This window comes from Lutra lutra, chromosome 12 (assembly GCF_902655055.1).
Source record: "Lutra lutra chromosome 12, mLutLut1.2, whole genome shotgun sequence".
NCBI classification, from domain to species: Eukaryota; Metazoa; Chordata; class Mammalia; order Carnivora; family Mustelidae; genus Lutra; species Lutra lutra.
Window position 1 is genome coordinate 5590508 of NC_062289.1, and position 12765 is coordinate 5603272.

Sequence of the window (12765 nt, forward strand, 5' to 3'; positions counted from 1 at the left end):
TTGAATCAGAAAGACTCATTGCATTGACATATTTAATCCTTATATGTTCATAGCAAATAAATTATAATTTAAATAATTTTTGTAGATCTGTTGTAATTACAGTTTTCTTTTTTTTTCCTTCTGCTTTATTTATTTAGTAATTTATTGTTTTTACTTGCATCTTCCATTGGATGAGTTGAATTTTTTTTTTTTTTTTAAGATTTTGCCTACTTATTTGTCAGAAAGAGAGAGCACGAACACTGGGGGGCATCAGGGGGAAAAGGAGAAGTCGACTCCACACTGAACAAGGAGCCCTATGCAGGTGTCCATCCCCCAGAACCCCGAGATCATGACCTGATGAAGGCAAACACTTAACAGACTGAGCCACAGAGGTGTCCTGAATGAGTTGAATATTTCTTTTTTTTTTTTTTTTTAAAGATTTTATTTATTTATTTGACAGAGAGAAATCACAAGTAGGCAGAGAGGCAGGCAGAGAGAGAGGAGGAAGCAGGCTCCCTGCGGAGCAGAGAGCCCGATGCGGGGCTCGAACCCAGGACCCTGAGATCATGACCTGAGCCGAAGGCAGCGGCTTAACCCACTGAGCCACCCAGGCGCCCCGAGTTGAATATTTCTTAATTAACATGAACATTTTACGTTGTTCTAGTCATATAGTGATAACCTCTAATTTATTTATATAGCGTTACGCTTGTATTACCAATGGCTTGTGATATTCAATATCTATATATGTTTTTTATCCAAACCAGACAGGAAACTTAGAACACACTTAGCCTCTCTGTTCTTACCACCTGCCCGCCATACCCAATGTGTGTCAACTGTTCACTTAGAGAACAATAAAGTTTTCTAAGACTTTGCTCACCTTTATTTCCATATTGCAATATAGCCTCCTGAAGTCATTATTCTTGCTGCTACAACTAGCATTCTTAAAAATCAGATGTGCTGAAAGTATCTTTCTTTTTCCTATTGAATTTTAGCGATGGTTTATATGCAATGCCTTTCTCTAACACGGACAATACAGGTCTCTTGGCTTTTTGAGCCCAAAAGGTCTCTGTGAATATAATTCTACTTTTCAGAAGATCGCTGTGAATATAATCTTCTTTTCTGAGGTGCTCTATGTTTTTTTTCTGTTGGGCTTTGTTTGCTATTGTTTTCTCTTTCCTTTCTTCATAATCTTTCAGAACTTTCTCCTGGTTTTGATTTTATTAAATGTTATTATTGCATTCAAGTTGTTTGTTTCTTTTTCTCCAAAATATGCTGCTCAGTACTCATATGTGTTTTTGGCTTGATGTCTGGTAAAATTCTTTAATTATGTTATATCCCCCCTATCCCATTAATATTTTCTTGATGTCTTCTGGGAAAGAAATTCAACTTTGACCATTTCAATACATTCATTAAGTTTTTTAACATTTCAAAAATGGTCATTCATAGACCCAAATTTCCAATGTCTTCTTCTGTGTCAGTGATCTATTCCTAAAATAAACCAATTCAAGACCTAGTGGCTTAAAATAAAACTCAATTTATTAACTCATGATTTTGTGGTTAGCAGTTTGTACTCTGCTCAGTTGGGTGGCTTTGTAGCTGGTTTTATATGAAGTCATTCATTCAATAGTAGTCATTAATGGCTCAAGTAGTGTTGGATGGTATAAGATCATCTCACGCAGATGTCTTGCAGACAGTGATGGCACTTGGCTAGGAGTTTGTTGCTCTAGAAGCCTTCACTGGGATGGCACATCTATGTTCCAGATGGTATCATCCTTCAAGAGGCTGTCATTTTTCACCAGTGATGATGGAAGACTTCTCATGAGCAGCAAGTTGAGTCCAGTTTATAAGCACTTGCTAAGTCTCTACTTATATCACGTGTGCTAATATTTCATTGGCCAAAGTAAGTCACTGAGATTAGGTGTTGGAGAAGCAAACTCCAGCATCTTTATGGGGGAAGCATCAATGTCATATTATAAAATACTGTGCAGAGAGAGAGGGAGGAATTATTGTAACCATGGATGACAACCCTCTACTACATCTTTGTAACTTCTTAAAGTTTTCAATAGCCTTCTTTTATAGTATTTTTTTCTTATGCTTATATAGGTATTATGCCTTGTCCTCCTTTCAGACTGCTTGTACAAAGTCATCTGTTATTCTCTTGGGACTAGCAGCTGTCTTGATAGGATGCTTATGTAAAGGAAAAACAACAATTCAAGCCCTAGTTTGTTCTTCTCCACCTCAGTTTGGAGTATGTCTCAGGATAGGAAAGCTCTAGTGTTTTCATTTTGATTTCCCCATCCTTTGTGCACCTCATAATAATGCTGCCCCAGGTACTACTCTTGTTCCAGGGCCTCCAACACCTTTAGTAAATGCTTGATCCGAGAAGGAGTGGATATGGATTAAGTGAAAGGATGCTGGTAACTTCACTATTTCAATGGCTCCCCACTATAGCTACACTCCTGGTCTCCCTGGATATTTATTGCTCACCCAGATGCATTCTAGCCCGAGGATGGCAATGGGGTAGGTACAGCAGATTATATTTCCAAAGATGGTTGTCATCATATCTATAATGTCACATGTTCTTCTGCAATGCTATATGTCATTCCCCTGCTGTCAGGTGGATCCTAATTTTCTATCTCCTGGAAACTGAGTGGACCCTGTATTTTGTATTCCTTTGACCAACAGAAGATGACAGAAATGATAATGTGCCACTCGAGGCGTCCATTTCCACCAGGCCTGCAGTTTGCATTCCCTGTTGAGTCAGAAAGCATTGTGAGACACACAGGTAGTCTTGAGAGTACCAGTGTGAGAAGCCCCAGCCATGTGGAAACACCGGAGGACACATCACTGAGGAGAGGGAGAGAGAAGAGTGTCAAGGGATTGGAATTGCAAGAAAGGAAGTTTTCTGGAAGTTGAGCCTCAGTTCTGGCTACTTTGGCTGATACCAACTTCATGGAGCAGCACCAAGCCACCCTTCCACACTCTTCCTGAGAGTTTGTTTTCAAATGAAGCCTTGGGGCAGTTTGTTACACAGCACAGAATTAGTACTTCGAAGGGAGAAGGTGCTGCTGTGAGAAAAGGCTGAAACAGATGGTGCTGTCTTTGGGACTGAGCTTCTAGAAGTCAGAGGCCTTGGGACCCCGAGGAAACTGTGTGTAGGAGCTGAAAAGACAACATGTAAATTGTTGTCAGAGGCAGGAGAAAAGTTGGCAGCTATCGTGTTGTGATAGAAAGTGTAACACGACTGTCACCGGCGTTAATGTAGAAAATAGAAAATATACCTAGCGATGGAATGGATTTAGCTAAGGAGCTTCCTGAGAACATGCCAGCAGGTTTCTTAGAGCTGGATGCAGCAAGACACAAGTGAGAGGGAACAGCTACAGATGGAACTGTTCATCTTTCGAGCAGAATTTAGAGGAAATAGAAAGGAATCAGAACTTGCTATGTTAAAAAAACAAAACTTTTTGTCATTCTCAGCCTTTTCGGATAGCAAAATACTCTCAAATTTAAGAAATGGCTTAGAAAAAAGTCAGCCTGGGGCATAGCCAGTAAAAGGGGGCTGGAGAGGAAGTTCAAAACAAGGTTGAAGTTATAAGAACCTTGGTTAAAAATTCAGAGAGAATAAAATGCATCAAGAGTCTCATGAGTCTTGTGCATCCTCTCAACTAGACCAATAGGACAAGGGAAGACGTTGAAGGCGTTGTTCCACGTGCTTCATGGTTAGCCCAAAGCTGAGAGAAATCTCTCAAGGAGATTAACGAGTGTAATTTTTATCTGATGGAGGGGAGCCCTCTAATAAGATCTACAGGAAACCCACAACATTTTAAATATAAGTATACTTTTAATAAAAGTATACTGACAAGCTTCCAGAGCAAAGCAAGGGTATATTTACAGCATTAATACAAACTTTCAGGTGTATCTGGGTCACCCAGTCAGTTAAGCATCCCACTCTTGATTTCAGTTCAGGTCATGATTCCAGGGTCCTGGGATCAAGTCCCTTGTCAGCTCCAAGCTCACTGAGGAGTCTGCTTGGGATTTCTCTCCTTCTCCCTCTGCCCCTGCCCTTGTTTTCTCTCTCTTTCTCAAATATATAAATAATAAAACAAATCAAAACATACAAACTCTCCCTCAGCAACCCCCCCCTCACCTCTAGCCTGTTGTGTCTTTGCTGCAAGCCCCAGTTTTCTCAACTCAGGACACTAGTATGTTTGATTTCTTGAAGAGCATCTCACAATATTTGTATTGTTACGAGCATGGCCGTGATATAGGCCAACTTTTCTCAGCTCAGTCATGAATCAGCATTGTACATTAAACCGTAAAACCACATATGTCTTAATGATAGAACTATATTCTAGGGATTGATAGAGCTAGAGATATAAATGCAGATATAATACAGACAGAGATATAGAAATAGTTTTGGGTATACATCGCATCCAGGTAATTAGGTTTTTATGAAATTGCTTCCATCTACCAAGACACAAAAATAGGTAGTTTTCATCACTGTGTTAATAAAAGTAGCAATATTTATTTACACATGCCTATCAGCGTGCACCGTGCCTTAGATGTAAGTCCATTTCATCATTAAATAACTCTGTATATCACTATTCCATCTTACAGGTGAGAGAAATAGGCTAAGAGAGTTTAAGTAATTTTTATGTGTTTACTAACTGACAGAGCTGGCATTCTCACAAGAAATCCTTGACTCCAATCTTCTCAACTTGTACACATCACATTTAAACAATGTAAAAAGCTTATTAAGGAATTGTCCTTTCTTCCAACAGGTGATGTTATTCAGCTTGGTTACATGTAATGTGTACCCACCTGCTTTCTCCTTATGTTGTACATGTGTTTCTATATGAATGAGCATACAGTTATTTATTTATTCTAGCAAGACTTTAACAACAGCACAATGATCGCTGCCATTCCCCACTTAAACCTTCTATATACCAAGGTCTTTCTCTTCCCTAAGCTTTTTTTTTTTTTCCCCCTACATTCACCTGCTGTTTTCTTTAATTGCTCTTTGATTTTTTTTTTTTTTTTAAATACTAACCCTCACAGACACTTAACACTCAGCAGTGGCAGTTCTAGAAGCATACACACTCTAGCCAGGAGTAAGTAGAACAATGGCAGAAAACATTGTTTCCTTTGAGCTCAAGGAAATGCATTCAAGTTGAACAGCAAGGTTTGTTTTTGTTTTCAGCTGTGAGTTGGAAGATCTGGAATCCAACAGTTACTATGTTACAAATAAAGTAACACTGTGGAAATTACTGCACTTCCTTTGGCCTCATTTTCTTCATTCTTAAAATGATAAAATGGGAGAAGATCAAGTATTGCCAACTCACATGCATATAGAAGTGAGGCAAAGAAGCCTTAACAATTCTAACTCTACCGTGTGTCCCCAACAGTCAAAACTGGTGTCATAACAGTATTGGCAGAGATGTAAAACTGCTGGTGAAAATGGTATAGAAGTGTGGATATTTCCTACATCATGTCTCAGAGAAGTGGAGGATGGCGGAGATTGTAGTGTGTGATCAAACATTTGATTGAATTAAAAAGGCTGCTGACATTGGGAAGGTTAGTTAATTGTGGTCCAATCAGGGTTTTTCAGAGAAGCAAGGATTATTAAGAATTGAACTTAATAAAATACATACCTCAAAAGCAGCAACTTATAACCTTTGAGCAAAAGAACTCTGTTGTGCTTTTAAATTATGAATTAAAATGATTTTAACTTAGTTGCTCTCGGATGCTAACTCTGATGTTACTCAGTTCTCATACCCTGACCTTGTGGGATGGGTTCCTGTAATAACAAACATGCCATCCAGCTTGCAGTCTCTAAGAAAAACCTGAAAAACAAACATCTTTTTAATAGAAGATTCAAATTTGTATCCTATGCATATCCAACAGTTCTTGTGGGTCCGTCTCATTCCTTACCTGTTTCCTTGATAAAGGCGCATCCTGTACAAAGGACTGTGTTAAGACAGCTTTCAGAGTGCCCCTCAGAAGGTTAATGCTTTATATCATTTCCAATAACCTCTTCTTTCCTTCTACTCAGTTGGAGAGCATCCTTTTAGAAGGAACTATAATTGCCACAGGAGGGTGCACTGTGCAGAACCACTCATAACTACAACAAATCCTTTATTTCCAAGCTACATATATTGAGAAATTAACTATGTATGTCAATTAGAAAACTATTTGCAGACTACTGTTTAAAATGGTACATTTACAAAAAGCACTGATAGCATTTTTCCCTCAATGTTTTAAATTCATCATAACTGTAACAGCCTGGCCAAAATTTTGCTGCAGGATCACTCCCTTCTGAAATTGTATTTTCTTTTCTTTTCTTTCTTCCCTTTTTTTTTTCACCTTGGTGCTAAAACGGGGGGGGGGGGGGGGAAAGGCCATTTTACATTTTTATTGTCTTGCAAAAGGAACTGAGAACTTTGGGGATGTTTCTTGATACATATTGAATATTAAAGAGAATGGACGGCCAAGAAAAGAATAGATACATGAATTTGCTATTATATGTATTTTAAAAAAAACAGTATTTTCATTCAACATTCATTTCCATACACCACAGCTTGTTCACTCTTTAGAATTATTTCATGAGTCAGACCTAAGTCCTGTCCTAGCCCAACATTTAGCCTTATTTTCAACAAGCACATCCTGGCTTTTGCTGTTTTCTAAATTATCTACTTAGCACCCAATAAATCATAATCATAGCATGACATGCCCTAATGATGCAAAGGAAGACAATTTGGATGATGCTGTTAACTTTTATAATTAAGCATAAAAAATGATACCTGATGCAAACAATAGTCACATACGTGGTTTAGCAACTTTAAGTGAAACTTTGTATTTCTTAAAGAACATATTGTCATGAAATATATACATTTGTTTTTTCAGCTTAACTTATACTTAATAAATGTGGTTAGATTCCTTTTTCAACTAGTGATTGTTTTTTCCCCAAAATCACAGTGAGTGGTTTCTATGGCCTAAGTCAGTACAGAGGCGGATCCTTTAGGGAGAACAGTATACCTTCCCATGTCAGGATGTATCTCTAGATGTTCCTTTTGTCTGTGCTGATTTACAGAATACTAGCTATTAATTAGGCTGGTGACTATTTTTTTTTTAATACTTCAAGCCCTAGGCTGGTGACTATTAAAAAAACCCTGATGTTATCTTTATAAGCCACTGTCAACTAAATATTAATCACAAGTACAATAAAGCTTTTCTAAATTTTCCCATAGACAGGTCAATCATGGAGTTATTTTTACTTACCTCATTTCCCCAAACAGAGATAATCATACATTGTTCCTGGAGCACAACCATCATGGGATATGAAACATTGTGGACAATGACCACACATCTGTAAGTACTGATGACAGCTGGTGGAATAATGTGTTCTGAAAATTCTTGCCCACAAGAGGCTAATATCCCTGCAATATCTAACAATACCATGTATTCATACTTCTAAGAACTCCATGTTTTATTTCTCTGTCATGTTCATAAGGTATCCTGCCTGGTTGAAGTGTAAGATTTCAATGATTTTAACTATCTTTTGTATCATGAAGATTTTCTACTCTGCCCCAGTATATTTTCAGATTCTTGAAGGTAAGTGGCTTCCCATGTTGGTTCAAGTTTCATGTTAGAGAACTGGAGATAATTTTTAAAGACCTTTTGACATTTGGCAGCATTTATTAATAATTGTTTTTGATAAACTAATACCATGATGTGTAGATTGATGAGTTAATAAAATGGAAAGACAACTTTATGTAACTATGCAAGTAAATGAAAATAGTTATTTAAAATAAGTTTACTTAATATAGAGTGTCAGAAGCACTATTTTATTTGCCTCTTTTGTAACATCATCTGTTATGGTGATAGAAAAGCAACTTTGAGGATGCCATACTGCAGATAAATTAATGAAAGAGTCCTAGAGGATCTGAAGCTTTCTAATTTTTTATACAGAGCTATGAGCCTCGGACAAATACTACTTGCTTTTGAATCAGAAGAGCAAGCGTCCTACAGCAATTCTTTTAAGGGTTTTGGGAATCTTTCTTAACATTTATCATTATAAGATACAATGTAAGGAAACCAATGTTACCTTAATTGGGTTCCAGAATTATGCATTCTGCATTTTTTTTTCTATAAGTAGTATCTACTTCAGTGCTAATTTTGAAGAACTGTGACAGGCACCATCTTCTGGGATAGCACATTGAGTTTACAAAACTATCAGTTTATAACCACTCCCTTTCAAAACCATCAAGTCTTGAAACCTGACCATATGTATGCATAACCTTCCTTGGAGAAGCTGAACTTTTCCCATATGTTGGTTTTTCTCAGAAAGAAAAATCTCGTGGGTTCCCATTAGGGAGGTAACATTACTCAGCAAGTGGTGGTTCTAAACTCAAAAGTGAAAAGGCAGTTTGCCAAGACAGCAGAATGTGGTGGGTAGTTTAAAGTATTTCTGCATGCCTGTGTAGGAAAATGAATAGAATTTTCAAGGAAAAGTTGCAGCCACAGCCCAGGAAGATTGGGCAATGGTGCAAAACCACACCATCCGTCCGCCTCAAGTCTCTGGGTGAGTGAGCAGAGGACCTGGTCCAGGACAGGCACGTTTCTGCCCTCAGCACTGAGGTCTGAGCAGAAATGTCACCTCTCAGGCCCAGACACTGCCCAGGAGAGCTCTGGGGTTCATAAATCAGAGAGGCCACTATGTCTGAGAATTTGACTTCCAACACAGACATATGAAGCCACTAGGTTATTGTGGAGGAGTGAGAAAATGGATAAAAAGTTTTTATCACCCTCCCCTTTTTTCCTTCTGGGATTTCCTTCCTGCATTTCCTGCAAGAACCACTTTTGTAGCAAAATTTAGGAATGGCCACTTTCTTGGCCCAGTAACACAATCTGTGTGTTGGGAAACTGACCTAGGCAAAGGCAAGGAAACAGGTCAGACATACTTGAGTGGGTGGATTTACCCAAGTCCAAGTTTGTATTCTCTTATGTTCAAATGGCAACTGAGAAATGTAGTGCTTTCACTAAGATATTTTTTAACATTGTTACTGTTGAATGGTTTGACCATTTTCCTAAAGAAGACGTATTTTCTGGGATGCAAAACGTAATTACCATCCAGTTTTAAAAGTTTCAACATTCCACAATCAACATTTGGGGTTGAACATCTTTTGAGGACCCTCCCTCCCACCTTGGGGACCTGTGTCTTTGTCACCTATTCACACATCTACTAGCCACTCTAAAGGTCTGCTAACCATCCTCTGGTCACTCCTGCTTCTTTGCAATTGGGACATTTCTTCCTCAACTCCACTCCCATCCTCCCCCAACACCCATGCTGGGACAGGAATCCCTTGAGGGTCCTACGACTCCCAAGGGGCCTTGTGCTTATTTCTCCTCTTGACCCCTTACAGGTTCAAACTGGCCAGATATGCACCGGTTTTCTGGGGGCGCTCCTCCTGGCTTTCCACCCACCCATCCCTTGCCATTTCCTTGAGCTCCTAGCTCCCCTGGCTCCCATCAGGTGGAGTTAGCTCTCTGTCGGTGCGCAGTCTGTCTGTCTGTTCCTCTAGCTCTTGGTTTCCTCCTGCCCCATCTACTCCCCCCCCCCGCCCCGTTCATTAAGTGGATGTAAACACACACACACACACACACACACACACACACACACACCTCTACCCTCTACCTGGTCACTTTTACCCACCTCGAGGACTTGCAGCTGCCTCGAACCAGGAAACCAAAAGCTCAGTGGAAGGAGACTGGGAGGCTGTGTTTGGACTCGGGGATCCCCCCGCCCCGGCCTTGGGGGTCGCCGCACTGTCTCTCTTGTCACGTGGCGGACAGGAGCCCTCCACGCTCGCGGCCGCGGTGCCAGGGGAAGGCGCGCAGCGCGCTAGCAGCGCCACCCGCACGCACGTCCCCACGTGGGCCGCCCTGCGCCGCAGCAGCAGGTGCCGCGAGGGGGAGGCCAAGCCGGGAGCCCGGCGGCGGCCGCAGCCCGGCGCTAACACTCTATCGTCCGCTCTCCGGCCCTGACTCTCTCCTCCGCCTTCGGAGGTGGTCCCCCGCGTCGCCGCACCGCGCCTCTCAGCTGACCGCCTCCTGAGTCCTCCCTACCCCCAAATCATCACCGCCATCGTCCCCAACCCGAGCCCCAGGCCGCGCTCGGGAAGTAGGGTGCGGGAGCAGCCCTGGGGTCCAGGACCACTGAGGCGGGGGCCGGGGGTAGCGGGCTTCGGGGTGGCCGCGAGGTCCTGCCGGCGGCGGTGGTGGCGCGGGCGGTCCGCAGCGGCCGGGGAGGGCGGGACGTGGCGGGCGTGGAGGAGGCGCTGCTGCAGCGGCCCGGGTGGGACTCCCCCTCACCCCTGCGCGCTCCGGCCCTATGCCGGGCGGCCCGCTGTTCACTCTGCCTCCGCGATCGTGCGTTCGCATAGTGCAAGCGGGGCTTTTCCGGGCCGTTTCCCAGCAACTCTCCCCCCGCCCCCTCCTGAGTTCAACGCGCTGCGCCCGCGCGTGTCGGCGCGTGTCGAGGTGGGGCGGGAGGTGATCTGTGTTTGCCCTGGGGCTTTTAAATAACTGAGCGAGGATGAAGGAGTGTTCGCAGAAGCACTTTGGTGGGGGCGACCTCCGCATCAGGCCGGGCGATTAACCGCGAAACTTTTGCCGCTGCCTCTCCCTCCGGCGCGCCCCTGCCTCGTGTCCCAGCCCGAGAGCGCAGTAAACCTCCCCCCACAAGCCCCGATGAGAGAGACAAACCGCTTCCTCTAGACAGATGCAGTATAAGGGGTGGGAGACACATCGACCGCAATCTCTAACCCGTGAAAAGTGAACACTGAACCCCGAAGGGAATTTTAACGCGATGGACCCTACCCCTCCTTGCTCGCCTTTTATCGGGCATCTGGGTCCAGCTCCGGATTTGCTTGCTCCCTTCGGGTCCCCTCAGCCCGGGCTGGCCGAGTGACAGATCCCAGCCTGGTCCTCCCCCCCCCCCCCCCCCCCCCCCCAGGATCCGAGCGGGTGTGATGTCCTTGCAGCCGCCGCCGCCGCCCCAATCCGCCGCGCACCAGCCCGGGGGGCGCCGGCCGCGCCGCGCTGCCCGATTTCGCCCCGGCTCCGGGCTTCCTGGAGGGTCGCGCAGCCCACGGCTATGACTCAGGCGCCCACTTGGTAACTCTGCCATCTTCCTGCTCCTTCCTCCTCCCTCCCTTCCCCGCCCCCTTGGCCACCCCCGTTTCCCTCCGCCACCCTCACGCCCTCCTCCCAGACGCCCACCCACCCGCTCCTCTTTCCGCAAGATCGCAGAGGTGGCGCGGAGCCCGGCGAGCCGATGACGGACCCCTTCCTCCTGTCTTCAATGCCTCAACGGAAGATCCCCAAGGGCTGGAGAGAGGAGGGCTGCCGCTGGACATCCTCCCGGAGAGGCTGCTCCGACCTGCTGCTCGTGGTGTACGAAACTGGGGACTGAGCGAGCCCCAGCCGCCGCCGCCGCCGCCGCCCGCCCGCCCGCCCCGTCGCTGCCGTCGGTCTGCACTGGCCCCCGCCTCGCTGCGACCGCCGCCAGCCCCGGCCCCGGCCCGGGTCCGGGCGCCCCGGGGCTCGCCCCGCGTCCGCCGCCGCCCGCGCGCAGACTGCCCGCGCGTCCTCCTGACAGCTGCGGCGGCGGCGATGATGCAAAGGAGGAGGGAGCTGCCGCCGGCGGTGCTGATGGTGGCGATCAGCGCCCGGGTGTGATGCGAGCGTCATGGTGGGGATGCTGGCTTCGCGGCGGTGAGAGAGCGAGCGAGAGCGAGCGCGAGCCAGGGGCGGAGGACGCCAGAATTCGGATCTTGCTGCTGTGTGGGCTCGGATTGCTCTTTCCTCCCGCTATCTCCCCCCTACATTTGGTTCTTGGTTTGCACATTTAAACCCCCCGACTCCGTCCTCTCCCCACCACTGGAAGTCTTCCCGGCTCTAAATGGAATTAGTGGAGATCGGAGCCTCTGGTGTAACGAACAGACATGATCTATGGACGCAGTTTGTTTCACAGTGAGTACCTTTCCCGCCGCGCGGGTCCACTTGCGGTCCCTCCTCGCTCCCTCCTCCCTCGTGGCCGAACGCGCAGGGGAAAGCCTAGCCGCCGCGCTCCAACCGGACCCCGCAGTCCCAGCGAGTCCGGGCCCCTGTAAACTTTCTGGGCTGCAGCATAATCAGCCGAGGCGTGGGGGCGGCGCCCGGTCCGTGGTCGCTGGGGCTCAGAAGCCGCTGGGGACAGCATCCTTTCCGTCTGCAGGGACGTCCTGGGGGCGGAGGCGAGCACGTGCGGGAGCGCCTGGGAGTGGGCCCGGTGAGGGCGCAGGTGGAAAGGAGGAGAGCGCGGGGTCGGCAGTCTGTGGGCTGCAGGGAATGGCCCTTTTCGGGGGGTTCCGCGGGCTCCTATTTTCCCTCCAGGAGGGAGTTTAGGGTGCACCTGAACGCAACGCTTGTGAGGAGGGCGCGGGCCAACCTCAACTCTGTGGCCCGAAGACCTTTAGTGTTGCGTTATGGGTGTGCGGGAGCGCATGCGATTGAGAGGAAAATGGCTTCAGAAGTCATCAAGTAAAAGGCAGTGTTAGAGAATGTGTGGTGGAAATTCCACATTAAAAGGCTGGGATTCCAGTGTTAATCCTGTGCCGCGCAGTTAAAAGACCGGCTTTGTGGATGTGTTAGTCATAGTACTTGTTCCACCGTGTGATTCCATCAGAACAGGAAAAGCAGAGTAAAGACAACACCGCGAGTGCGTCCCGGTAATGATGACCGTGT

The 12765-nt window shown here is 45.8% G+C and overlaps 2 protein-coding genes across 9 annotated transcripts in view; one reads left to right on the forward strand and one right to left on the reverse strand.

Annotated features, from left to right (window-relative positions):
* Positions 1 to 1310: 1310 nt before the first annotated feature.
* LOC125082439 (uncharacterized PE-PGRS family protein PE_PGRS20-like) lies at positions 1311 to 11887 on the reverse strand. Its single transcript, XM_047698105.1, has 3 exons — positions 11799 to 11887; positions 11264 to 11688; positions 1311 to 3141 (listed from the first exon to the last, which is right to left on the reverse strand). Exons 1-3 carry the CDS (start codon positions 11885 to 11887, stop codon positions 2981 to 2983), a joined length of 675 nt encoding a protein of 224 aa, XP_047554061.1. The 3' UTR covers positions 1311 to 2980.
* The window catches only part of NETO1 (neuropilin and tolloid like 1), a 126522-nt gene continuing 125359 nt past the window's right edge, over positions 11603 to 12765 (forward strand). For all 8 annotated transcript variants that reach the window (XR_007121998.1, XM_047698242.1, XM_047698239.1 and 5 more), the window contains exon 1: positions 11603 to 12012. Coding sequence is in view for 7 of the 8 variants with exons in the window: in XM_047698242.1 (XP_047554198.1) it covers positions 11985 to 12012 (28 nt within the window). In the remaining variant the exon portion in view is untranslated. The remainder of the gene's footprint in view (positions 12013 to 12765) is intronic.

What these genes read in the sequence shown, in the direction of transcription:
- LOC125082439 (XM_047698105.1), bottom strand. Translation starts at nt 11,887, where the DNA reads ATGTGCAAACCAAGAACCAAATGTAGGGGGGAGATAGCGGGAGGAAAG. An exon ending in AGCAAGATCCGAATTCTGGC is followed by an intron (nt 11,689 to 11,798) that starts GTCCTCCGCCCC and finishes CGCCACCATCAG; the next exon opens with CACCGCCGGCGGCAGCTCCC. An exon ending in TCTTGCGGAAAGAGGAGCGG is followed by an intron (nt 3,142 to 11,263) that starts GTGGGTGGGCGT and finishes TTGTCTTTTCAG; the next exon opens with CTCCTACACACAGTTTCCTC.